The sequence below is a fragment of the Elaeis guineensis genome, chromosome 2 (genome assembly GCF_000442705.2).
Source record: "Elaeis guineensis isolate ETL-2024a chromosome 2, EG11, whole genome shotgun sequence".
Lineage (NCBI taxonomy): Eukaryota > Viridiplantae > Streptophyta > Magnoliopsida > Arecales > Arecaceae > Elaeis > Elaeis guineensis.
Genome location: NC_025994.2, coordinates 110,411,520 through 110,437,860, shown reverse-complemented (window position 1 = coordinate 110,437,860; position 26,341 = coordinate 110,411,520). Strand labels below are relative to the sequence as shown.

The 26,341-nt window shown below is 37.9% G+C and overlaps 2 protein-coding genes across 4 annotated transcripts; one reads left to right on the top strand and one right to left on the bottom strand.

Annotated features, from left to right (window-relative positions):
• Positions 1-2,254: 2,254 nt before the first annotated feature.
• LOC105049497 (cytochrome P450 CYP72A616) lies at positions 2,255-22,329 on the top strand. Of its 3 annotated transcripts, none has more exons than XM_073252681.1 (5): positions 2,255-2,665; positions 11,083-11,303; positions 11,479-11,723; positions 12,108-12,495; positions 21,435-22,325. In XM_073252681.1, exons 1-5 carry the CDS (start codon positions 2,377-2,379, stop codon positions 21,858-21,860), a joined length of 1,569 nt encoding a protein of 522 aa, XP_073108782.1. In that variant the 5' UTR covers positions 2,255-2,376; the 3' UTR covers positions 21,861-22,325. The 3 variants fall into 3 exon arrangements, with proteins under 3 accessions (XP_073108782.1, XP_010927467.1, XP_010927457.1); XM_010929165.4 differs by lacking the exon at positions 21,435-22,325 and adding an exon at positions 12,724-13,407 and having other exon boundaries at positions 2,265-2,665; XM_010929155.4 differs by lacking the exons at positions 2,255-2,665; positions 11,083-11,303; positions 11,479-11,723; positions 12,108-12,495 and adding exons at positions 18,882-19,170; positions 19,682-19,902; positions 20,074-20,318; positions 20,801-21,188 and having other exon boundaries at positions 21,435-22,329.
• Positions 22,330-23,243: 914 nt separating this feature from the next.
• Positions 23,244-23,960, bottom strand: LOC105049489 (uncharacterized). Its single transcript, XM_010929149.1, has one exon. It carries the CDS (start codon positions 23,958-23,960, stop codon positions 23,244-23,246), a length of 717 nt encoding a protein of 238 aa, XP_010927451.1.
• Positions 23,961-26,341: the final 2,381 nt, after the last annotated feature.

The window sequence follows — 26,341 nt, the reverse complement described above, 5'->3', positions numbered from 1 at the left end:
CTGTGCATTTAATGTTTTCATCAAAAAAAAAAAATTGCATCTTAATGTGGATTGATTTGTCTAGTGTTCTGCATGAAGTCGGTCCGATGGATTGCTACATTCAGGTCGCAGTTTAATTTTATGCTGTTAAGGAAAAAGCTTTTGAAAAAAGTTCTTATGCAAGATTTTTCTTTTTGTTTTTTTTTTTTGGGTAGAAGAAGGTGAGCTAGTCTTACGCAAGTTATGGGAATGACACAGCTTGAGTGCTCTCATTAGCTGACCGTTAGCCCACCCGGCTTTTATTGGAATGAACTAAGCTTTACATAAGGGAAACCAAGTTGACGTCCCTGAGAAGAAAAAACAGAGGGAGAAGAACAGGTGCTGGTCATCTTGAACCCAGAACAGAGATAATGAAAGGCAGATGAGAGCACAACCAAGAATAATTTAGATCGGTCAGCATTTGGGTTGTCAAACAAATGGACCCAGCTTCCACTCCTACGTCTCATACTTTTCTTCTCTCTCTCGCCTGCCCGCTCTCGTGTATGCATGCATGCATGCACACGCATGATGAAGGATTTTGCCTATATCTATTTGTACTACATGTTCAGCAATCTCATGAGTAGACACATACATTGGGCAGTACTGGGTTGAACACATCCCAATTTTCAACAACATGAGCATGAAATAACAAATTTACATGTACATCTATTCTACTGTTAAACCAAACCTTGAAGCTCTCGATCGGGCTTTGTTCTTCACATCTCAAACCAAATATGACCAACAACTCGCATATTATATAATTTCGATTTTCCTCTTAGCAAAAGAAATGCGCCTCTAAATGACAAGCATAATTATATAAATGATTAACGAAAAGTTCTAATTGCAAAATGGTCTATTCCATGATGGTTGCATCCCTCTTGCACATATAAAAGGATATTTTGTATTCCAAACTTACACGCGTTGCTTGTCCAGTATTTTTTGGCTTTTCCAGTATTTGGCATAAACAATTCGTTCTATCATGTAGGTTGCTTCCAAATGTTATTCTTAATATAATAGCTAGCAAACATTGATTGGAAGGTCATAAGCATTGGTAATTTCTCCGGCTGCGTACAATGCACATGCTAAGTGCCAAGAATGTTGTGAAAATAATCATATGCTTGGCATGTGGATGGATCCAGTTAATTTGATTATATCTCACCTTCATCTTTTGGACTGGTGCTTTGAACATTTTCTTGAGTCGGGCCAAATCCGGTTCATACACTCTTTTCTCTCTCACCCCTATGTTGACCCTCTCCTCCCTCTCTCCCAACTTCACGCTAGTCCCATCTCCGCCCTAACCCCTAATCCTTGGATCAAAATTGCCATCCTAGATTCAAGATCAACATCCCTGATGCTCTCCTTCGGGACTATCTCCCTAACTAACGTTGGTTTTAGTTAAATGTAGGTGATAGCAATCAAGACTCAGAGGCCACAAACATAGGGTCTTTTCCCCAATCCACTAATTAAGAATAAATTCTAGTTTAATTAGAAGTTTTATATAATATATAGATCTTGTATGATCTTTAGGACATCACCTTAGGATTTATACGATCGTATCACGTGACTGAATCAGATAACGAATTTAGATCATGATAATTAGGATGCCCTTGATCTAATACAAGAACAATATCAACCCGAGATTGTCGACGAATCTCCTACATTTAGAATCGCTAAGATCTCACAAAAAGATAGAAGATTGTCAAGATCATTATGTCAGAATAACAAAGTAAGCACTATGTGTTGATCCTACGTATAGAATGGCCACCCGCCACTCCTCCAAAATCGGCCATTATCTATCTATAAAAAATATAAAAAGAAAATCCTCCAGATAAATCTCCCAAGCACTCCTGGGGGTTTATCATTCTATTTCTCTGCCTTCCCCTATTTCTGATTTTTGAGAGTCCCATTGGATGTGCTCCTGCAAGTAAACTTATTTGCAGATACCAGCCGGAGTTCTCCTCTAGCAGGCTTGTACTATTCTCCAACTGCGGCAGACCAAGAGCCTACGTCAACACCCTCCAATATTAAAATGCAGCCGTTGTCCTTTCCTCCAATGACGAAACTCTTGTTCCCCTCCGAAAAAGTTTAGTAGGATCAAACAATCCATGATACCAGTGATATGCGCAATAAACTTAGGAAACCTGTCCGATATTCTAATGCAACCATGCATTGTCCTTTCCTCCTATGCTCAACACCATTGTCCTCATTGTGCGGTCCGTCGTTTCCTCTGTCTCGTGCACAACGTCTTCGGAAAAAGCATCCAAAATACCATCCATCGTCCATCTCTCTCTCTCTCTCTCTCTATCCCCTTGGTTTAAATTGTGAAGAACGGATGGTTCCCCTTGTGAAGGAAAGAAGATGGCGTTTGTTTCAGCTGAGATGCTATGGATCTCAGGTTGGGGATTGGTGGCTGCGCTACTTTTGGGATGGGCCGTGAGCGCCTTGGAGTGGGTGTGGTGGAGGCCGAGGAGGCTGGAGCGCGCTCTCCGGGCCCAGGGGCTGAAGGGCACCCGGTATCGGTTCCTCCATGGGGACCAGAAGGAGTACCATCGTCTCCACAAGGAGGCTCTGTCCAAGCCCATGGCCTTCTCTCACCAAATCATCCCTCGAATCCTTCCACACCTCCACCAAGCCATCAAGAAGAATGGTATGCGACTTTAGACCTCCTTGCTGTGGATGATGGAAATTGGGAAAAAAATTTTAGAAAAATATCTAGTCTTGGCTATATTGTTTGAGTTGGTATAATTCATCTTATCCTTTTTCTTTTTTTTTTCTTTTTTTTAAAGTATTTTATCTCACTAGTATACCGCAATGTTTGAATAGAATAAGAAAGCCTTCCCTCGCTGCACACAAATCTGATTATACCAGTGTACCACTATATAGAATAGAAGTTAATTAAGTTGCTAGAGACCACTATACCTTTAAAAGCAGCGTCTAACAAAAATTTCTGACTATGAAATATCTGGGGTATTTTGATTCTATGGATTCTCTCCTCTTCAGGCTTCAATTTATTATTTATGATGTGCAGGGCATGTAGGCATCCAAACCATGGTAAGATGATTAATTGCTGAAATCATGGATATCAGACAATTTATTGCTATCATGTACCAAGTTTCCAAATAAAATAAGTTATGCTTAAAAATCAAGATTTGCATTTTGTGACCTTATTTTTATCTTTTATTGTACAAATAAAATGAAATCTTGAAAACATTGACGCAGGACAGTATATAGTGTCACGTCCCAAATCCAGGACATAACACGGCCATGCTACCGAGGGATGGAGCCCACGATAACACGAAGCCAATCCATCATAATCATCAAAAATTCGTCAAATAAAAAGATTCAATTCTATTGTTCATCAAATAATCGAATCAATATTGGTTCAGAGCATCTAAATCCAAAAGCAAGTATTAACCCGAATCTCAACATTCATAAATAACTACAAATCCATGATTATAAAATAAATTAAACTTCTGTTGCCAAATTTTTCAGCTTGTTATGCCGATCTTCAAGCTTAGATTCTTTTTGCCGATCCTAACCTTATTTCTCTGTTCAAACAAAAAGAAAACAAAAACAATATGAGCTACACTAGCCCAGTAAGTAGAACTTGCGCTTCCTTATCTGATCAAACATAAATTTTTCATGATAATGCAATATTTAAAAAATAACAGATAATATAAAATAAAGTATTTCATAGAGCATATAATAAAACAAGTTATAAACTCATCATGCATGCATAAATCATATATATTTCACAATCATGAATCGTAAATCATTTTCATCATGTATTCATGTCATGTTTCAAAATATTGCTCACAGATATTCATGCCAAGGTCACTATTATACCCATGACAGGACCATGTTTCTTAATCGACAGAGTTCTTAATTCATGTACCAACTTTATACCCGCTGGCAGGGCCATGTTTTGTGTGGATGCTAGCTCCGAATGTCGATCTTCCCGAAGGAATTCATTCATAGCCATAGCCTTTGAAATCATTATATCTTTTTCTTAAAGCATACATATACATAGATGGAAAAACAAAGAAATTCATGCTTCATAATCATGCTATTTTCATAAGACATATTCATGAAATCAATGCTCATAATAAAACATGCTTTTTCATATTACATATGCCGATCCTTATTTTATGATTTCATCAATAGCAATTCTTTGCATAAAAATATGATCATTTAAAAATAAATAAGGAGCATAAGATCTACTTACCTCGTTCATCTTAGATCTTCAGACTTCGTTAAAAGAATCAGCTAATCCTATTTAAAATATCAAACCATCATCAATTTCTATTCCATAAATATAATAAGATTAAATCATAAGGAAAGAGGATTGTTGTCCGGATGTGTCGGTCCATCCAGATACCAGGGCAATTCAGGGTCTCTAATCTGAGGGTCAGATTTAAGTGACTTGATCAAGAAATCGTGAAGCACAGATCGAATTAAGATCAAGATCAATCAATAGGGTTCTTTAATAATGGGTTTGAAAAATACTTGATATGGCCAAATGAAGTTGACATACAGCACAGATATCAAAGCAACTTCAGATCATCTTGTTAGAGTCAATATGAGCTTCTAAAAGAGGAAGGCATGACTCGATACAGGATTCATAGACCTTTTTTAGAGAGAGAAAGTCGGTCATGAGAGAGAAAGTAGAGAGAAAAAGTGGAGAGAGAATCTTCGTATCCTTCAAAAGTAGCAATCATGATTGAGATCATCAAAGGTCATATCAGGATGACTTAATATGGATTAACCATGATTGATATTATCAATTTCGAATAAGGATTGGATCGGGATCCAATCTACTGCACGAATTTCAGAGCAGTCTCAGATCATCATATTTTCATCTCAAGTTTATCCTAGGGTCTGTGATGCAATCAGAGAGAGAATGACCCTAGAGAGATAAAATCTATAATGAGAGAGAAAGGTCTAGAGAGAGAAAATAGGAAGAAAATCTAGAGAGAAAATATAGAGAGAAGGTAGAGAGAGGAGAGAGAAAGACTTAAGAGAGAGATGAGAGAAACTTTCTCTCACATGTATTTTTTATTATTATTATTATATATATATATATTCCTTTCTTTTTCTTTTTTCTTTTTCTTTTTCTTTTTTTAGAGAGAGAAAATAGAGAGAGAAAGAGAGAGAAGAGAGAAAGAGGGAGAAAGAGGGGAGAGAGAAAATTTTTCTCTTATTTTATTTTTTTTTATTTTTATTTTTCTATTCTGTATTTTTTTTTCTTTTTCTTTTCTTTTTTTCTTTTCTTTTTTTTTTTTTTCTTTTTCTTTTCTTTTTCTTTTTCCTTCTTCCCGCGGCCTTCTTGGGCCGAAACAGGGGACCTAGAGGTCCCCGTGCCTCGACCGGCTGATCACGGCCATTCCCCGCCTGACGGTGGCCGGCGGCAAGGGGCGATCTTCCCCCGAGTTCGGAGGGGCCAGAGCCGGCGGTCGGTGGTGACCGTCGGTGCCGGAAAATCAGGGAAAAGAAGAGGCCGGGCAGGGGTTTTCTTTTCCAACAAAATCCGACGACACCCGTCGCCGGCAATCGTGCCCACAGGTACGGAAAAGAAGGGAGAGAAAAGAGGAAGAGGAAGGAGGCCTTACCACAGCCTCCGATGACCCCCACCGGTGTAAAATCGCGGTGAGCACAGGTCGAGGGGCCGTGGCTTCAATCAGGAAAATCGGAGAAAAACTCCGACGATCATCAGTGACTGATGGCTTTACTCTTAGAGGAGAGGAGGGGGGTTCTTATAGAGCTCGTCCTAGGGTCTTTTAATGGCCCTAGGACTCCGATTCTTGATCGGAATCGGAGAAGAGGAAGACTCCGATCGGGAGTCTTCCTTCTTATTTTTTTTTTTTTTTAATGGGCTTAGTGGGCTTTTGGCCCATCGGGCCGAGTTATCACATTCTATCCCCTTTAAAAAAAATTTCGTCCTCAAAATTTAACATACCTTCATTTTCAAATAAGTGTGGATATCTCGTCTTCATATCATCTTCAAGCTCCCAAGTGGCCTCTCTCTCTCTCTTCATGATTACTCCAATGAATCTTTACATACGGAATGATACGCCGTCTTAGAACTTGCTCTTTTCGATCAATAATTCGGAGAAAAAATTCTTCATAGGTTAGATCTTCATGAACTTACAATGGCTCATATTTTATCACACTGTTTGGATCAGGTACAAACTTTCTCAGTAGTGAAACATGAAAGATATTGTGCACTTTGGATAAATCTGGTGGTAAGGCTAGTTCGTAAGCAACATCTCCTACTCGATTTAAAATTTCAAAAGGTCCAATATATCGCGGACTCAGCTTGCCATGTCTCCCAAACCTCATGACACTTTTTGTAAGTAATACTTTTAGAAAAAATATGATCACCGAAGTAAAATTTCAATTCTCTTCTTTTTCTATCTGTCTAACTCTTCTGTCTATCCTGTGCTGTTTTGAGTCTTTCCTTGATCAGATAGATTTTTTTTTCTCTAGCATCCATTTATTATCAGTAAAATCCTTCCTTATTTACAACTAACATATTTCATAATATCTTTTGATTTAAAGGATTAATATTTTTAATCAATTCAGACCACCACGCTTTTACTACGTACTCTGATCTCAACTTACCAAATTATCTAAATCTATAAAAAAATAAAAATATCTTTGTATATTAAATCAATCAAAGATAGATCCAACTTTCATATTTCATATACAATTTAGGGTAAAATTTAAGATTTCCTCGTTATTACTATCTCTTGGGCATAGCACATCAAAATTAAATCTTCATCCACTTTCTATGTTTGAACTTATTACATTAGCTTCATCACTCCTCAAGAATCCAATATGTCTAGAATTAATTTGAGTTAACCTTCGATTTACCTTATAATCATTTAGACAACTTTCAAACTAACTTTTTTTTACAAAAAAATTAACATTAAAATCAGCAAAGTTATCATGTCCTTTATCCATATAGGTTTAGCATTCCAATGTCATCGAATATATCCAACATAATATATCAATACCTCCCACTTCATTCTAGGGTCATCACTTCTCGTACTCAGGTCAACCTTGCTAATTGAAATCTACGATATAACTCGTCAATTCTATTATAGACCTCATATGCCACTTATGCATAAATTTCATCATAATACCTATTGATTCAAAATCAAATTATTGAATCCTTTCTTTTATATCTATCATGTTCCTCATGATCTTAGCCTCAAGTTCACATATCACTAAAGTCACAATCCTGAATAATGATAACCTTAAGCTCAAATACCACTTAAGTCATATTCTCTAGTGATCATAACCTAAACTTTATATCATTCTATCACGTCCTTAATGATCATAATCTTAAGCTCTGATACTATCCATTATACTTCACTCGGTCACATCCTATTGATCATACATAAAGTTTTGATATCACTTTATAATCTCAATAATCTTAAATCTAAGCTCTGATATTATTCTATCATATCCTAATCATTTATATCATTTATATCATAATCTCCAATGATTATAACCTAAGCTCTGATACCATAAAATATCACGCCCCAAATTCGGGACATAACACGATCATGCTACCGAGGGATGGAGCCCACGATAACACGAAACCAATCCATCATAATCATCTAAAATCCGTCAAATAAAAAGATTCAATTCTATTATTCATCAAATAATCGAACCAATATTGGTTCAGAGCATCTAAATCCAAAAGCAAGTACTAACCCGAATCTCAACATTCATAAATAACTACAAATCCATGATTATAAAATAAATTAAACTTCTGTTGTCAAATTTTTCAGCTTGTTATGCCGATCTTCAAGCTTAGATTCTTTTTGCCGATCCTAACCTTATTTCTCTGTTCAAACAAAAAGAAAACAGAAAGAATATGAGCTACACTAGCCCAATAAGTAGAACTTGCGCTTCCTTATCGGATCAAGCATAAGTTTTTTATGATAATACAATATTTAAAAAATAACAGATAATATAAAATAAAGTATTTCATAGAGCATATAATAAAATAAGTTATAAACTCATCATGCATGCATAAATCATATATATTTCACAATCATGAATCATAAATTATTTTCATCATGTATTCATGTCATGTTTCAAAATATTGCTCACAGATATTCATGCTAAGGTCACTATTATACCCGTGACAGAGCCATGTTTCTTAATCGACAGAGTTCTTAATTCATGTGCCAACTTTATACCCGCTGGCAGGGCCATGTTTCGTGTGGATGCTAGCTCCGGATGTCGACCTTCCCGAAAAAATTCATTCATAGCCATCTGAGAGCCTTTGAAATCATTATATCTTTTTCTTAAAGCATACATATACATAGATGGAAAAACAATGAAATTCATGCTTCATAATCATGCTATTTTCATAAGACATATTCATGAAATCAATGCTCATAATAAAACATGCTTTTTCATATCACATATGCCGATCCTTATTTTATGATTTCATCAATAGCAATTCTTTGCATAAAAACATGATCATTTAAAAATAAATAAGGAGTATAAGATCTACTTACCTCGTTCATCTTAGATCTTCAGACTTCGTTAAAAGAATCAGCTAATCCTATTTAAAATATCAAATCATCATCAATTTCTATTCCATAAATATAATAAGATTAAATCATAAGGAAAGAGGATTATTGTCCGGATGTGTCGGTCCATCCAGATACCAGGGTAATTCAGGGTCTCTAATCTGAGGGTCAGATTTAAGTGATTTGATCAAGAAATCGTGAAGCACAGATCAAATTAAGGTCAAGATCAATCAATAGGGTTCTTTAATAATGGATTTAAAAAATACTTGATATGGCCAAATGAAGTTGACATACAGCACGGATATCAAAGCAACTTCAGATCATCTTGTTAGAGTCAATATGAGCTTCTAAAAGATGAAGGCATGACTCGATACAGGATTCATAGATCTTTTTTAGAGAGAGAAAGTCAGTCATGAGAGAGAAAGTAGAGAGAGAAAGTGGAGAGAGAATCTTCGTATCCTTCAAAAGTGGAAATCATGATTGAGATCATCAGAGGTCATATCAGGGTGACTTAATATAGATTAACCATGATTGATATTATCAATTTCGAATAAGGATCGGATCGGGATCCAATCTACTGCATGAATTTCGGAGCAGTCTCAGATCATCATATTTTCATCTCAAGTTTATCCTAGGGTCTGTGATGCAATCAGAGAGAGAGAATGACCCTAGAGAGACAAAATTCATAATGAGAGAGAAAGGTCTAGAGAGAGAAAATAGGAAGAAAATTTAGAGAGAGAAAATATAGAGAGAATGTAGAGAGAGGAGAGAGAAAGACTTAAGAGAGAGATGAGAGAAACTTTCTCTCACATGTATTTTTTATTATTATTATTATATATATTTTTTTCTTTCTTTTTCTTTTTTCTTTTTCTTTTTCTTTTTTTAGAGAGAGAAAATAGAGAGAGAAAGAGAGAGAAGAGAGAGAAAGAGGGAGAAAGAGGGGAGAGAGGGAAATTTTCTCTTATTTTATTTTATTTTTTCTATTTTTTTTATTTTTCTATTTTGCATTTTCTTTTCTTTTCTTTTTCTTTTTTTTCTTTTTCTTTTCTTTTTCTTTTTTTTTTCTTTTTCTTTTCTTTTTCTTTTTCCTTCTTCCCGCGGCCTTCTTGGGCCGAAACAGGGGACCTAGAGGTCCCCGTGCCTCGACCGGCCGATCACGGCCATTCCCTGCCCGACGGTGGCCGGCGGCAAGGGGCGATCTTCCTCCGAGTTCGGACGGGCCAGAGCCGGCGGTCGGTGGTGACCGTCGGTGCCAGAAAATCAGGGAAAAGAAGAGGTCGGACAGGGGTTTTCTTTTCCGATAAAATCCGACGACATTCGTCGCCGGCAATCGTGCCCACAGGCACGGGAAAGAAGGGAGAGAAGAGAGGAAGAGGAAGGAGGCCTTACCACAACCTCCGATGACCCCCACCGGCGTGAAATCGTGGCGAGCACAGGTCGAGGGGCCACGGCTTCAATCGTGAAAATCGGAGAAAAACTCCGGCGATCGTCGGTGACTGATGGCTCTACTCTTAGAGAAGAGGAGGGGGGTTCTTATAGAGCTCGTCCTAGGGTCTTTTAATGGCCCTAGGACTCCGATTCTTGATCGGAATCGGGGAAGAGGAAGACTCCGATCGGGAGTCTTCCTCCCTGTTTTTTTTTTTTTTTTTTTAATGGGCTTAGTGGGCTTTTGACCCATCGGGCCGGGTTATAACATATAGACTTTATCTATGCATTAATTTACTCTTTAGATATGTCTGTTCATGATATGTAGCAGATAATTGATCCTACTAGGAAAATTCATAACCCAGGAAAAATTATTATGATCGAAACACCTCATTTTTATAGGTAGAGAACCAACTGTCACACCGTGGCTAAAGAGTTATGCTCTGAAATTTGATTGCTATAGGAGAGCAATATATATTAAAGGGTTATAATGAAAGATGCCCGTATCTCATTGAAGTTCTTTCTTTTCTTAGTTCTTGTTTACCAATTTTTCTCTATATGCATCACTCTGCAAAAAAAAAATGTCTCTGTTTGATCCTTGATTCATTTTGCTAGTGAAGAATGATACCTAGACTCATGGGTCGTGTGACCTTCTTGATTGAAACTTTTTTTCCTCTTTTTTTTGGGAATAAAGTTGATTGAAACATTTCAACTATATAGCTTTGAGCCCAACACAAATGCAAAAGTGCCACACCGAAGGATCCCTTGCTTTGTACCAAAAAAAAGAAAAAAAAATGGGATCCCTTGCTCAAAATACTAAATCAAAAAAAATTACTCGTTATTTTGTTTGGGCTCCATCTTTTCTGGAAGTAGATCGCCAGCATACTGTTTTGACCTATGAAACTTCAAATACGTATTTATTTTGATGGACAATTTGACATGACTTTTGTCTTCGCAATATTTTCTTTTAGAAATAACTGTCACAAGCAACGGTTTCCATTTTTTGTTTAAAATAAATAAATAAATAAATAGAACACCACAGGCAACAGTTGAACGGTTTCTTCCTTAACATAATCGGTTGATGCAGGTAAAATATCATTCACTTGGTTCGGGCCTAAGCCGAGAGTAATCATTATGGATCCGGGACTGACAAGAGAAATTCTGTCCAACAAGTTTGGTCACTTTGAGAAGCCACACTCAAATCCTCTAGGGAGGTTATTGGTTGCAGGACTCGTACGTTATGAAGGTGAAAAATGGGCCAAACATAGGAGGATCATCAATCCTGCTTTCCATCTAGAGAAATTGAAGGTATTTCAGTCAGCCATGATTCTATGAAACAATTCCTAGTGAAATGCCGTATTTTACTTCCTATCAAGAAACTACACTGTGCCAAGCTGGTGAACCAACAGAAGAAAAATACGGTAGTCGTTCATAGTAGAATGGTGATTGATGACATTATATGTTCTATGTCGATTTTTTGTAGTGCATGATGCCAGCCTTTTCTACTTGCTGTGATGAACTGATAAATAAATGGGAGAGGCTTGTTGCTTCCAAAGGATCTTGTGAATTGGATGTTTGGCCTGAATTCCAAAGTTTCACTGGAGATGTCATCTCCCGCACGGCATTTGGTAGCAACTTTAGAGAAGGGCAACGAATATTTCACCTCCAAGAAGAGCAAGCTCAGCTTGTAGTCCAAGCTCTTCAAAACATATACATCCCTGGGTTCAGGTTTATTGTCTTTCTTTTCCTATTAATTTTATTTCGGTGTTCGGTAACTCCAAAGAAACAATCTTTAATATGTAAAAAGAATATATATATTAAAAGAACTTCATCCTATTTTATTTCTCAATTCTAATGATGTTTCTCAGAGTAAGTGATAATGGAAATCAAATTATAATGAAAAAAAGAAGTCACTAGAGTTCCTACCCACCAAGAAGAACCACCAATGAGGGGAACTGTGAGTATAAATTATTCCCTTTAAAGAACTAACTCTCTTGAAATTGTATAGATTTCATGCTCTAACTTCAAGAAACACAATAGACTCCTGAACCATGTGAAAACAACTGAGGTTGAAAATTGTCATGATACCAAAATAACTGAAGCTTCATGCAGGTTTCTGCCTACCAAGAAGAACAAGAGAATGAAAGAAATTGATATAGAGATTCGATCGCTTCTCAGGAGCATGATTGAGCAGAGAGAGATGGTTATAAGAAAGGAAGGAGCTAGCAATGATGATTTGCTAGGCCTGCTAATGGAATCAAACTTTAGGTACTCCAAGGAAAATGGAGGCTCCAAGAACTCTGGGATGAGTACTGAAGATGTGATTGAGGAATGCAAGCTATTCTACTTTGCTGGGCATGAGACAACATCGGTCCTTCTCACATGGACATTGGTAGCACTAAGCATGCATCCTAGCTGGCAAGCGCGTGCAAGAGAAGAGGTCCATGGAGTCTTTGGAAAAAATAAGCCAGACTATGATGGCTTAAGTCGATTAAAGATTGTGAGTGATATATTTTTATGATTGCTCATATCAACTGTTTATGCCACATTCCTTAAAAGCGATTGATTTCAAGTAGCTAATAACTTTTTAAAGGGTAAAAAAAGAATGTAGCTTATGATTGCTTCTAATAGTTTTTTATTGGTGTTTTACATTAATTTGCTGTTTCAGAAAAAAAAAAAAAAGGCTTGTTGTTGGACAAATTCCTGAAGTGCTTCAAATTTGCTTCAGGTGACGATGGTTCTGTATGAAGTGCTTAGATTATATCCACCAGTAATTTTGCTCCAGAGGAAAACTTTCAAGGAAATGAAATTAGGTCAGTTCACCTTCCCAGATGGAGTGGAACTCTCGCTCCCTATAATCTTCATACATCATGATCCAGAATTTTGGGGTGAAGATGCTTCGGAATTCAATCCAGAGAGATTTGCTGAGGGAGTTTCCAAGGCATCGAAGATTCCAGGTGCCTTCTTCCCATTCAGTGGGGGTCCTCGAATCTGCATTGGTCAGAGCTTCGCAATGATGGAAGCAAAGATGGCTTTGGCTAGGATTCTTCAACATTTTATGTTCGAACTATCACCATCCTACGCCCATGCTCCTTATACTGTAGCGACTCTTCACCCCCAACATGGTGCTCAAATCATCTTACACAGGCACTAACAGTATCTTGTCATCACACTTAATATTACTGATATCATTATCATCAGCATCAATACTGTCAAAAATCCTTAGCATTGTCATGGAGTTCATAAGGTGTATAATCCATTTGAAGTGTTGTTTTCATGAATCCGAAGGAGGGACCGTACCAGAGTCTGATATATGTATATATATTTGGGTTGAAGATTTATGGCTACATTTGACTTATTGCATAACAATTCAGTAAATGTCTGGCTGTCAAGACATGGCAATTTTATTTTAGTGGTCAAACGGCTTGTCTTCTCCCCATCTTGCTGTTAAACAATTTTTAACTGTTATGGTTTGGCTGTTGATTAGTCTTTGAACAGTGGAATATTATGTCAGAAAGCATTCAAGCATTCTCCAATGAACTGATTGGATTTTCCTACTATGGGAAAGAACTAGTAGCCTGCATGCTTGTGTGTGCATCCATGCTCGCCGATGTGTGTTGTCTATTTTGGTTCCATGATGATTTTTGTTCAGGAGACTTCATTCCTTTGAGAGCATGAGGAATTCCCAAGTTTTTCAGTCTCCTTGCTCTAGTTCATCCATATTCAGGTGCTGACTTTGTTGGAGGATTAACTCTCTTCACTCTGTTCATTGCTTTTGCTATTTCTTGAACAAAGGCATGGTTCTATGCAGCTCAAACGGCACTGGAGAAGATTTAGACTTCTATGTGGTTCGGCACAAAAAACTGATGGCATATTTCTAAGGTGTTTACCGAGAAAAATTGGCACCTGGCAAGTCAGGCAAAATGCACCTTTTTCAGTGGCGCTAGAATCAGTTAAATTAACTATTTCTCAATTGCTCTTCTCGGAAAAAAATTTGATCTGAAGGCTGGCCAGCTAGCTCCATAACCAATTGAACCCTTTGGAGAACAAGGAGAATTAAGGTGAAACAGTGATTAGCCTGTGGTCAATTAGTTCTTACCATCTGCTAGGCACTATTGGGAATTAGAATGCAATAATTAACAGCATTTTCCTTCAAAAGCTTTACCTCTCCAGATGCTGTCCTTCACTCTTCTCTTTAAGATTGATCCAACGTGATAATAACACGTCTAAGTTCTGCTTTGTTTTGGTCGGTGGTTTTTTGTTTGCCTTTCTTCTTAATCTTCTCCTACCGCGTCACTCAATTTTTTTAATCCTTCTATACATCCCTGTCAATAATTGGGTGTGTTTCGCTCTCCTACTTGATTAAAACATGTCACGGCCCAGCCCACAGGGCTCTTGGGCCTGGCAAATTTTGGAGAGCCCAAAACAGAGCCGACGGGAGGAGGAGGAAGACTCCTAACCGGAGTCTTCTTCCCCTCCGACCCCGGTGAAATCGGACCCATGGAGTCCAAGTAAGGGTAGAAAATCTCCCTTATAAAACCCTCCTTCCCCTCCTTAAGTATCTACAAAAGGTATTTTGAAGAGATTTTAAGAAATTTGAGGGATTTCTTTTCAAGAGGATCCGTGAGTTCTTAGATGAGAAAAAAAGAAGGTCGTCGGAGTTCTTCTCGACCGTCGGAGCAAGGTAAGCTCCTTTCCTACTCTTCTTCCTTCCTAGGCATCCTTCTTTTGCTGGCAACTGACGGCAAACCGTCGAATTGGAGAAGAACAGGGCCATCCCTATTTTTTTTATTTTTCTCCCCCGTGTGCCACCGGCAACAGCCACCGTTGGGGCTGTCACCGGGGCTGTGGATGCGTCACCGTCGGCTGCTGTCGGAGGGTGGCCGGAGTCGGCCCTCCTTGGCCGCATGAGGGTGAGAGGAGATGGAGGGGGACGATGCCCCTGTTTTGGACGAGGAGAAGGAAGAAAGAAAAGAAAAGAAAAAGAAGAAGGAAAAGAAAAAGAAAAAGAAAAATAGAAAAATAGAAAAAAAAAAAAGAAAGAAAGAATTTTCTCTCTCTCCTCTCTCTCCTTTCTCTTCCTCTTTCCTCTCTCCTCTCTCTACCTTCTCTCTCCAATTTCTCTTTCTAAATTCTCTCTCTAGACCTTTTTTCTCTCTCTCTTTATGGATTTTATCTCTCTAAGGTCTTTCTACTCTCTCTTTGATTGTATCACAGACCCTAGGATAAATTTGAAATAAAAATATGATGATTTGAGATTGCTCCAAAATTCGTACGGTAGATCTGATCCTAGCCCGATCCTATTCGAAATTTGTAACACCTGATTCATATTGAATCACCCTGATAGGACCTCTGATGATCTCGACCATGATTGTCTCATCTGAAGGATACGAAGATTTCTCTCTCTATTTTCTCTCTCTACTTTCTTTCTCTAAAATTTTCTCTCTCTTCATGGATTTTCTTTCTCTAGAAGTCTTATGGATCAGTGGAGGATCCAGATACTTAGATAAATCTTAATTTTGATTAATCCTAAGAGAGGTCCTCGATTTGTGTTATTAGGATCGATTATCGGTAATTTTTCTATATGTGATTTTTATATTGATCAGGATCATGAAGAGATGATTGTCTGCATATAATATCGAGTGAAATATTTTGTTAAAGAAATTCATAAATCAAAGAAGAATATTGATTTCTGTGCTTAGATCAGTCATCGGTAAAGGTAAGAATCTCTGTATATGATCACTATTATATATATGCTATTTTACTTTTGGTTTTGTATCATTGGTTTTGCTTCGTCGGATTTGAGATCGATGAATTTATTATACCTGAGATACTGTTATTTGATTTTGAGCATGAGTATGTTATGTCAATATATATGTATCAGAGATTGATGATATGATTATGGATATGACATATCTGAATTGATCATAATGCAAGACAGAATTGATTTAATGAAATCAACACATAATGATTAAATAAAAAGAAAGAGATATATGGTATGGACTAGCCTTGTCATGTAGAACAGTCGGCCAGGAGCTTATGTCTGGGACAGCCCGCCAGGAGCTTATGCTTGGGACAGCCCCCACTGGCTTACAGGTGGATCAGCCGGCCAGGAGCTCATGCCTGGGACAGCCTGCCAGGAGCTTATGTCTGGGACAGCCTCTCACGGGCTTTCGTACATGGGACAGCCGGTCAGGAGCTCATTCTGGGACAGTCTTGAAAGACTTTTTAAGTGGATTCGATCCGGATGATGATTGAGGTATAGACTTGGATAGTCCAGAGCCAGAAAGAAAATGTTAAAAATCATGTGATTATGAAAAGAGAAATAAAAGATAAGACATGAAATAATTGTTGAATAAAAGTGTTTCACCTGTTAACATATGATGATTCATCTATTTTAACAAGACAGAAAATTTATGGATATTTGCATTATTCTGAACATTGAACATCGGATTTTATATTTTATTATTTATCTTTATTTTTAGATTATATTATTATATCAGTGTGATATGAGAATTCTTACTGGGCTGTAAAGCTCACACTTTTTCATCTTTCTTTTTTTTTCTCAGAGTTACAGAATGCTTATGATTGGCTATGGCTTGGATTTACGAGTGAGCAGAAGGATAAATAGAGTGTCATAGTATCTGATCAGAAAATTGAAGAAATTTAAATTGTAATTATGCAAGATTTTATGAATTATTATTGAAATTAATTGTTATGGATGTTAAGGTTGTAATAATTTATTTTGGCCTTGCATATTCTTTAGGGCTTGCTCTAAGGAGTGTGCAGCCATCACGTATCCGACTCGGGTGTTGGGTTCAGGGCGTGACAAAACATATGATCGATGGTCACACAGAAGTGGAAAATTTTGTGGAGCTCCCTTTTTTTTTTTGGATAGTATGTGGAGCTCTTTTTGTGCATTCATAAGTGAATTCTAAGATGATTATTAGGATCACTTCAACCGAAATCAGGACCTGAAACAGTAATAAAGCAAGGAATTCTGAAGGCCACAAATCTATAATTGTATACAATTTTATCGTCAGATGGGGAACTTCAACACTTTGTCCGTCTGATTGTCATTTTATGTTTGGTCCTTTCACAATTAGTATTTTATATTTAATTCTACATACGTAGGTCAATTTTCTGCAGACAGTGGTGCTTGTTTGGCGCACAATCATTTGTTTCTTAGCAATGAAATGAATAAGTAGGTGCTGCATGTTGTTTGTATTTATGATGCTAACTGGGCGAAGAAAATCCCGTGGAACGCCGCTTAATTTTTTTCACACTGAAGCCCATGGGGCACAAATTCAGTACTCCAGCGGAAAGCATTTTATCTGCCTTTCCCTCAGGATTCTAAGTTTTTACAGGCTGCATCATTAAGCTGTACATGGTTATGTCATACAACATGAGGAAGGATCTATGTGCATGTGTATATTTAATTTTATCTTGATTATTTATTAAAAAAATTTTAAATATTTATATAAAATTAAAAAATTTAAATAACATCTTCAGTCTAGTCTTTTAGGATAAAGTCCTGCATCCTTACAAATAATATCATAATCAGTCCGGTCTCTAGCCTATATAGAGTAAGGGATAGAATAATTCTTTATGCACCGATGCAATAATAGTGCACTGCTTCTTTTCATTGGACCATGTAGCTATGCTTTCCAACTCAAATTAAATGCGTCAGTTATATGAATTAAATGCGTCAATTCTATTTTTTAATCTAAAATTTTGAATAGCAAAAATATCTTTATTTTCAGAAAATCATAATATATTTTCAGGATATCATAACAGATCATGGGATGTCATAACAGATCACTGAATGTCATAATTTTTTCAGAATAGAAAGATATTTTTGTCATTCAAGATTTCAAACCAAAAAATAAAACTACATGTATTTAATAAGCGTTAGAAAGTGGGGGCTACATAGTCCAATGAGATGACGCGATGTACTCCACGTCAATTTTATTGGACCGCACGCAGTGCACAAAGTATTTCTCCTAGGGGATATTGCCTTATGAGTTTATTAGGATTGATCATGGGTTGATCATGGTATTTATGAATAAATACATAAATTTAGATCTGATAAAAGTACAGAGGAGAATATGTTAAGATTTATGCAGATGAATATTTAATCTCATATCTAAAAAAAATTAGATATTTATATAAAATTAAAAAAAAGATTTATGCAGATGAATATTTAATCTCATATCTAAAAAAAATTAGATATTTATATAAAATTAAAAAAAATTAAATAGATGAAGTCCTGGATCATTATAACAAAACTCCCTATCTTCCTCCCCCAAGAGTCTTGTAGGGACCACGATCGCCGCCCCTTACAGTTTTGTCCTTCAGCGTGCGTGGCGAGCAAAAAACACCTTATGAGGGATTACGTGCTCGTATCCCACTTAAACATATGCACACACCAAAATTATCCGATGTGGGACTATTAAGGGAGATCTTCCCGCAGCCTCCCCACAACAAGTCTAATAGCATCAAACCGTCCATGATACCAGTGAAATATACGTGCCAAGCACTTGGGAAACCTCTCCCACGAATGAAATGCAACCTTTGTCCTTTCCTCCCACCGGCGAACTCTTTGTCTTCCTCTCTGAAGAGTTTAGTCGGATCGAACCATCCATGATACCAGTGACATGCTCCAAAGACTTAGGAAACCTCTCCAATATTCTAATGCATCCATGCATTGTCCTTTCCTCCTATGCTCAACACCATTGTCCTCATCGTGCGGTCCATCGTTTCCTCTCTCTCGTACACAACGTCTTCGAAGAAAACATCGAAAACACCATCCATCCTCCATCTCTCTCTCTGTCACATTGGTATAAATAGTGAAGAACAGATGGCCCTTCTTGTGAAGGCAAGAAGATGGCATTTGTATCAGTTGATATGCCGTGGAGCTTAGGTTGGGGTTTGGTGGGTGTGTTATTTTTGGTACGGGCCCTGAGCGCCTTGCACTGGGTGTGGTGGAGACCGAGGCGTCTGGAGCGCGCTCTTCGTGCCCAGGGGCTGGAGGGCACCCGGTACCGGTTCCCCCATGGGGACGTGAAGGACTACGATCGTCTCGACCAGGAGGCTCGGTCCAAGCCCATGTCCTTCTCTCACCAAATCATCCCTCGAGTCCTTCCATACCTCCACCAAACCATCAAGAAAAATGGTATGCGACTTTAGACCTCCTTGCTGTAGACGATGGAAATTGGAACAAGTTCTCGAAAAATATCTAGTCTTGCCTGTATTGCTTGAGTTGGTCTCGGATGTAAAATATCTTGATATTTATTTTATCTTTCTTTTCAAGATTAATGGTAAAAAGTGCCACCAATCATTTCGTAGAAGTTATTGAGTTGATCGATACCACTATACCTTTGAAAGCAGTGTCTAACAAAAATTTCTGAGTATGACTATCAGTGGTCTTATTATTGCTGTGGATTCTCTCCTCTTCAGGCTCCAATTTGTTCTCTATCATGTCCAGGACATAACATACTGTTTAGACCTTTTAAACTTAAGACAAGTATTTACTTTGATAGACATAACTTCCATATCTACAACATTTTCTTTTCTTTTTTTTTTTAATTTCTGTCGCAAGCAACTGTTACAGAAAGAGAGAACTGTCAGAGGCGCAACTGAACGCTTTCCTCCTTATTTAGTATTTACACAATCGGCTGGTGCAGGTAAAACGTCATTCACTTGGTTCGGGCCTGAGCCGAGAGTAATCATGATGGATCCGGGGCTGACAAGAGAAATTCTGTCCAACAAGTTTGGTCACTTTGAGAAGCCAAACTTAAATCCTCTAGGGAGGTTATTGGTTACCGGACTCGCAATTTATGAAGGTGAAAAATGGGCCAAACATAGGAGGATCATCAATCCTGCTTTCCATTTGGAGAAATTAAAGGTATTTCAGCCATCCAGAATTCTATGAAGAAATTCCTTGTGAAATGCCATATTTTACTTCCTGCTGAGAAACTAGATTCGGCCAGGCTACTAAAAAAAACAAAATTACAGTAGTGATTCATAGTTGAGTGGTGATTGATGACATGCTATGTTCTATGTCGATTTTATGTAGTGCATGATGCCAGCCTTTTCTGCTTGCTGTGATGAACTGATAAATAAATGGGATGGGCTTGTTGCTTCCAACGGATCTTGTGAATTGGACGTCTGGCCTGAATTCCAAAGTTTCACTGCAGATGTCATCTCCCGCACGGCATTTGGTAGCAACTTTAGAGAAGGGCAACGAATATTTCACCTCCAACAGGAGCAAGCTGGGCTTGCAATACGAGCTCTTCAGAACATATACATCCCTGGCTTCAGGTTTATTCTTTTTTCTTTTCCTATTAATTTTATTTCAGTTTTCAGTAACTTCAAAGGAACAATCTTCAATATATGTGAAAAGAAAAAAGAAAAAAAAAAACGTATTAAAGGGCCTTCATCCTATTTTATTTCTCAACATTAAGAACATGTGCATAATCCTAGTGATGTTTCTGAGTGTAAATGATAATGGAAGCCGAATCATATTACAAAAAGAATTCAGCAGCGTTCCTACCCACCAAGATGAACCACCAATGAGAGGAACTGTAACTCTGTATGTTTAGACTATTTTATTAATTACTTTCAAGTTCGAAATGTAAATTATGCTGGGGATGTTGGTTTTTTCCTTCAAAGAATTAACTCTCTTGAAATCATATAGATTTCATGCTGTTAACTTCAAGGAACACAATTGACTCATGAACCTTGTCAAAACAACTGATGATGAAAATTGACTTGATACCAAAATAACTGAACCTTTCATGCAGGTTTCTGCCCACCAAGAAGAACAAGAGAATGAAAGAAATTGATATAGAGATTCGAACACTTCTCATGAGAATGATTGAGCGGAGAGAGATGGCTATAAGAAAGGAAGGAACTAGCAATGATGATTTGCTAAGCCTACTAATGGAATCAAATTTTAGGCACTCGAAGGAAAATGGAGGCTCCAAGAATTCTGGAATGAGTATCGAAGAAGTGATTCAGGAATGCAAGCTATTCTACTTTGCTGGGCATGAGACAACATCGGTTCTTCTCACATGGACGCTGGTAGCACTAAGCATGCATCCTAGCTGGCAGGCGCGTGCAAGAGAAGAGGTCAATGGGGTCTTTGGAAAAAATAAGCCAGACTATGATGGCTTGAGTCGATTAAAGATTGTGAGTGATATGTTTTTATGATTGGTCATATCAACTGTTTACACCACATTCCTTAAGCAGGGTTGATTTGAAGTAGCTAATAACTTTTTAAAGGGAAAAGTATCTAATAAATTTTACGTTAAAAAAGAAGGTAGCTTATACTTGCTTCTAATAGTTTTTTATTGGTGTTTTACATTCATTTGTGGTTTCAAAAAAAAAAAGGTTTGTTATTGGAAAAATTCCTGAAGTGTTTCAAATTTGCTTCAGGTGACGATGGTTCTGTATGAAGTTCTTAGATTATATCCACCAGCAGTTTTGCTCATGAGGAAAACTTACAAGGAAATGAAATTAGGACAGATCACCTTCCCAGAAGGAGTGCAACTCTTGCTCCCTATAATCTTCATACATCATGATCCAGAATTTTGGGGTGAAGACGCTTCGGAATTCAATCCCGAGAGATTTGCTGACGGAGTTTCAAAGGCATCGAAGATTCAAGGCGCCTTCTTTCCATTTGGTGGGGGTCCTCGAATCTGCATTGGTCAGAGCTTTGCCGTGATAGAAGCAAAGATGGCTTTGGCTAGGATTCTTCAACATTTCACATTCGAAATTTCACCATCCTATGCCCATGCTCCTTATACTGTAGCAACTCTTCATCCCCAACATGGTGCTCAAATCATCTTACACAAGCACTAAGAGCATCTTGTGGTTAATATCACACTTAGTATTACCGATATCATTATCATCAGCATCAATACTGTCAAAGATCCTTGGTTTTATCATGAGTTTCAGAAGGTGTACAATCCATTTGAAGTGCTGTTTTCGCGAATCCTAAGGAGTTGGCTGCACTAAAGCCCCATATATATTTGAGCCTAGGATTTATAGCTACATTTGATTTATAGCACAAAAATTCAGTAAATGTCTGGCTGTCAAGACATGGCAATTTTATTCAAGTGGTCAAGAAGCTTGTCTTCGCATTATCTCGACGTTAAACAAATTTTAACTGTTATGATTTGGTTGTTGATTAGTCTTTGAAAGTGGAATGTTATGTTCAGGTCCTGACTTTTTTGGAAGATTACTCTCTTCACTTTGTTCATTGCTTTTGCTATTTCTTGAACAAAGGCATGGTTCTTTGCTGCTCAGCGGCACTGGAGAAGATGTAGACTTCTATGGTTGGCCATAAAAAACTAATGGCATATTTATAAGGTGTTTTCTCAGAAAATTTGGCACGTGGCATGTCACTCATAATTCACATTTTTCAGTAACTCTAAAATCAGTTAAATTAACTATTTCTCAATTGCTCTTCTTGGAGAGAAATTTGATTTGAATGCTGGCCAGCTAGGTCCAAAACCAATCGAACCCTTTGGAGAAAAAGAGAATTAAAGTGAAACAGTGGCTAGCTTGTGATCAATTAGTGCTTGCCATCTGCTGGGGACTATTGGGAAAGAATGCAATAATGAGCAGCATTTTCCTTCAAAAATTTACCTCTCGAGATGCTGTCCTTCAATCTTCTATTTAAGATTGATCCGACGTTAAAACAACACATCTAAGCTCTGCCTTGTTTTGGTTGGTAGTGATTTGTCAGCCTTTCTTCTTAATCTTCTTCTACCCTTTTCTTCCCACTTTGCTTATTCCCTCATCCCTGCTTCCCTCTTTCACGTTTTTAATCCTTCCCCTCTTCGTCAGTAAATTCGGTGCGTCTCCCTCTCCTTCCGCTCAAATAAAACATACGATCGATGGTCACATGGAAGTGGGAAATTTTGTGGAGCTCTTTGGTATGCATTCGTAAATGAATTCTACGATGATGAGGACCTGAAACAGCAATAATAATTAGGAAGCAGTGACAGTTTTTTTTTTGAGAAGGCTGGAGGCTAACAGAGTGATCTATTAGCCACCAGAGGAAGCAGTGGCAATGAGCTAACATAAAAAAGCAGAATTATATCCAAAGAAAATCAGTTGTATTAAAGCACCAGTTCAATCCTCATCTTTGTACAAGCTCAATCATCTAATGCAAGTAAAATTGAAACAGCAAATAAACATATAATAGATAAATTCAGAATCTAAGCCATCTCCTTCCAATCACTCTCGGCTCAAAGTAGGCATCTCATAACGGCAGAAAGGGCAGAGGTGACTCCTTTCCAGCCACCGAGCGAGGCAGTCGCCATGAAAGACATGCATGCAGGGCATTCGAGTCACTTCCATCCCGATGTCAAACTCCTCCAAACATATCACACATACATGCTCTTTAAACTCGTCTCCAACGCTATTACATATCACCTTTTCCAGCTTCTCGATAGAAGCCAGCGATGCCGGCACGCGACCAAAACCCCCTCCTCCACCAATTCCTTCGTCAGAGGAAGGTGTCAGCACCTCGGTCGTCACCTCCTCGGCTGACCCCCAAGCTGTAGGATAGACATGGATCATGACAACCATCTCTATCCTTTCTCTTCCTGCATCGAATGCTAATTGGGCTTTCAAAGAAGCGAAGGCGACGATCTTCTCCTTCCAGAACTCTAGGATTCTTGGGTCGGGAGAGCGTGTGGCGGAAAGCATGTGGGATACCACCTCTTCAAGGGACGGGAAGGCTAAGAACTGGCCTAGGGAGAATCTAAACGCTGAGCTCTGAGTCTCGGAGACTACCGTCCGGCTGCCATCTTCGTGGTGGAGTTCGTCGTACCCCGAGAAGCGGAGTTCAACGTCAACTGGGGCTAGTGGCCTCAGGTCTGCTTCCAAATTTCTATTCCCTTTGAACGAGGCAAGAAGGTATATTGCAGTGTTGCCCAAAAGGAACGCCATGGACTTCTCACCTCACCTTGTATCGCTTGCTCTTCTTCTTAATCCTTTTTTCTTGATGACAACCGGAGAGCAGTAGCATATAGAACGAGATGATTTCAAGGACACCACACCAAGAATCACATATAAAGAGCACTCGTTTTCAACTCAAACAAGGATTCCATCGATTGCTTACCTATTCCTATCAAAATTGGGAAGCCGACTTCTACTCCAACTATCCTAGCTTAGATAACATAGTGATAACTAACTCGAATAACAACAGAATAAATAATAATTAGAATTGTAATCCTAGTTAAACGAGGACTCACGATGAAAGGCATAATATGCCTTGTATAGCTACATATATTGTGGCTTTTTGGAGTATCTCCACGTCCCAAAACAAAATATATTTTTTTTTATTTTACGTGATCCTAATTATAACTGAATGCTTTTACAAAAAAAAATATATAGTTCTAATCATAATCATGGCAATAACTTAAAATCCCATTCGATGCATGGAATGTAATTTTTATCATCGATGACAAAATTGAAGATCTTGATTATGATGTCCTGCATATTTACTATCCTTTCTTATTTGTAATGGAATTATACACAAAAGAATCAAAGGATAACGAAGATTTTAATGTTGGTATATATAATCATCAACATCAGAGCTATTGTTAGCATTATCTATTCTATAATAGGAGGATATATATGCACCTCATTGATAACTAAAATCTACAGTAATTGATCAAAGTGTTCAACCCATCAGCTTCAATGTAAAAATCTGTACTTGTCATGGAAAGTAAAGTTAGCTGTTATGCCATCTACATGAAATATTATAGTAACTTGTATTAATACAATTATGATAGTTGTATTGCTGATTAATGTACATAAACATCATATAAAAAAGAGGAGAAAAGTAAAATTAAACTTCATTATCCCTGATCTATCAATTAAAATTAAAATTTTAATTTCATTGACCATAACATATTACTAGGGCTATTGGAGTTTTTTAATTCCCCTCCCACCAAAATAAAAAAGAAAAATAAAAAAGAAACAGTGTTAACTTATTACCTTAGCCCATTCTTTATGTTCTCAAAAGTGGAGCCATCTTGTCAGTGTGAGAGGGTTGAATTGCATGTGATACCAAAAAAAAGAAATATAGTCGAGTTCCATCTTGTTCGATAATGTTCCAACTAACAAGATCCTTACTACATCTTACAAACATTTAATCGAAAACATGTCTTTCATTAACATCATGCTTCTACCAAGAAACCAACCGAAACCTGAGAAACCACTTCAATCTCCTTCCTCACAGATCTCCAAAAAAGAAAATAAAATGAAATGAAAAAAAAAATCAATGAAAAAAGTCTTACCTTTCACTTTTTCTTTTTTTCCTTTAGAAGTCTCAGAAACCTACTCACACTGCCACAACTCGCCCAAAATCCCATATGTTGAGACAAAACCCAACCAGAACTTGAGAAATCCCTCCGATCTCCCCCAGGTGCTCTCATTCCCCACAAATCTCCGAAGAGAATGAAATGAAATGGAAAAAAAAAATCAATGGAAAAAAACACTCGGAGAGATGAGACTCAGAGGGGTCTCGACAAGGGGTGGGGGGGTGTTGTCGGGCTGCTCAAAGGAATCTCGATCGGGTGGCATCGGAGGGATCTCGATGCTGGTGCGACAACTGGAGTTCTCCATCGAGTGGTGAAACACGGCGATTTCAGCAGTCGGGGAGGAAGGTAGTCTCCGATCTTCGTCCGCTTCTTTCCTCCTTCAAAAACCCTTCAAATCCCTCGTCATTCGGCTATAAAACGGTGGTCAGGGTTTTTTGATTTTTTTTTTATCCATGTGGCTTCTTCTCCTTTCTCCTGAAGTCTCACGTGTCAAACGAAAATTTTTGAGCCTATATATATATATATATGTATTAAATTCTCACCATTAACAAATACTGCAGATTTTGATTAGCTATGCAGATTTAGCTATGCAGATTTTGATTTCTGTTTCAGCCTATACAAAACTTCCACGCGCCGCAACATGAATTTCCGACGGCTTGGGTTGGACAAGAATTGCTGAATATTAATATTCTCGTCTAACTACCGAAGATGTCAGTCAGCAAACAGTTTGTCTGGTTCTTAGAAGAACATTGTTCCGAGCCATTCTTTTTATACGCAACCTGACTCAGATACGGTAGCCGTCCCTGCTAAGAAGCCAACAAGACACCAGTCATCAACGGTCTTAGGTTGTATCTTTCATGCAAACAAAATGATTGATCTTGTTTCCCGGCCTCAACCATTGGATTGTTTTTCACACATATTTCAAAACATGATATGAACTTCTGATCCATGCAGTAGATGAACGGGAAGATTCATCATGCTTTGAAAAATATGCAAAATACG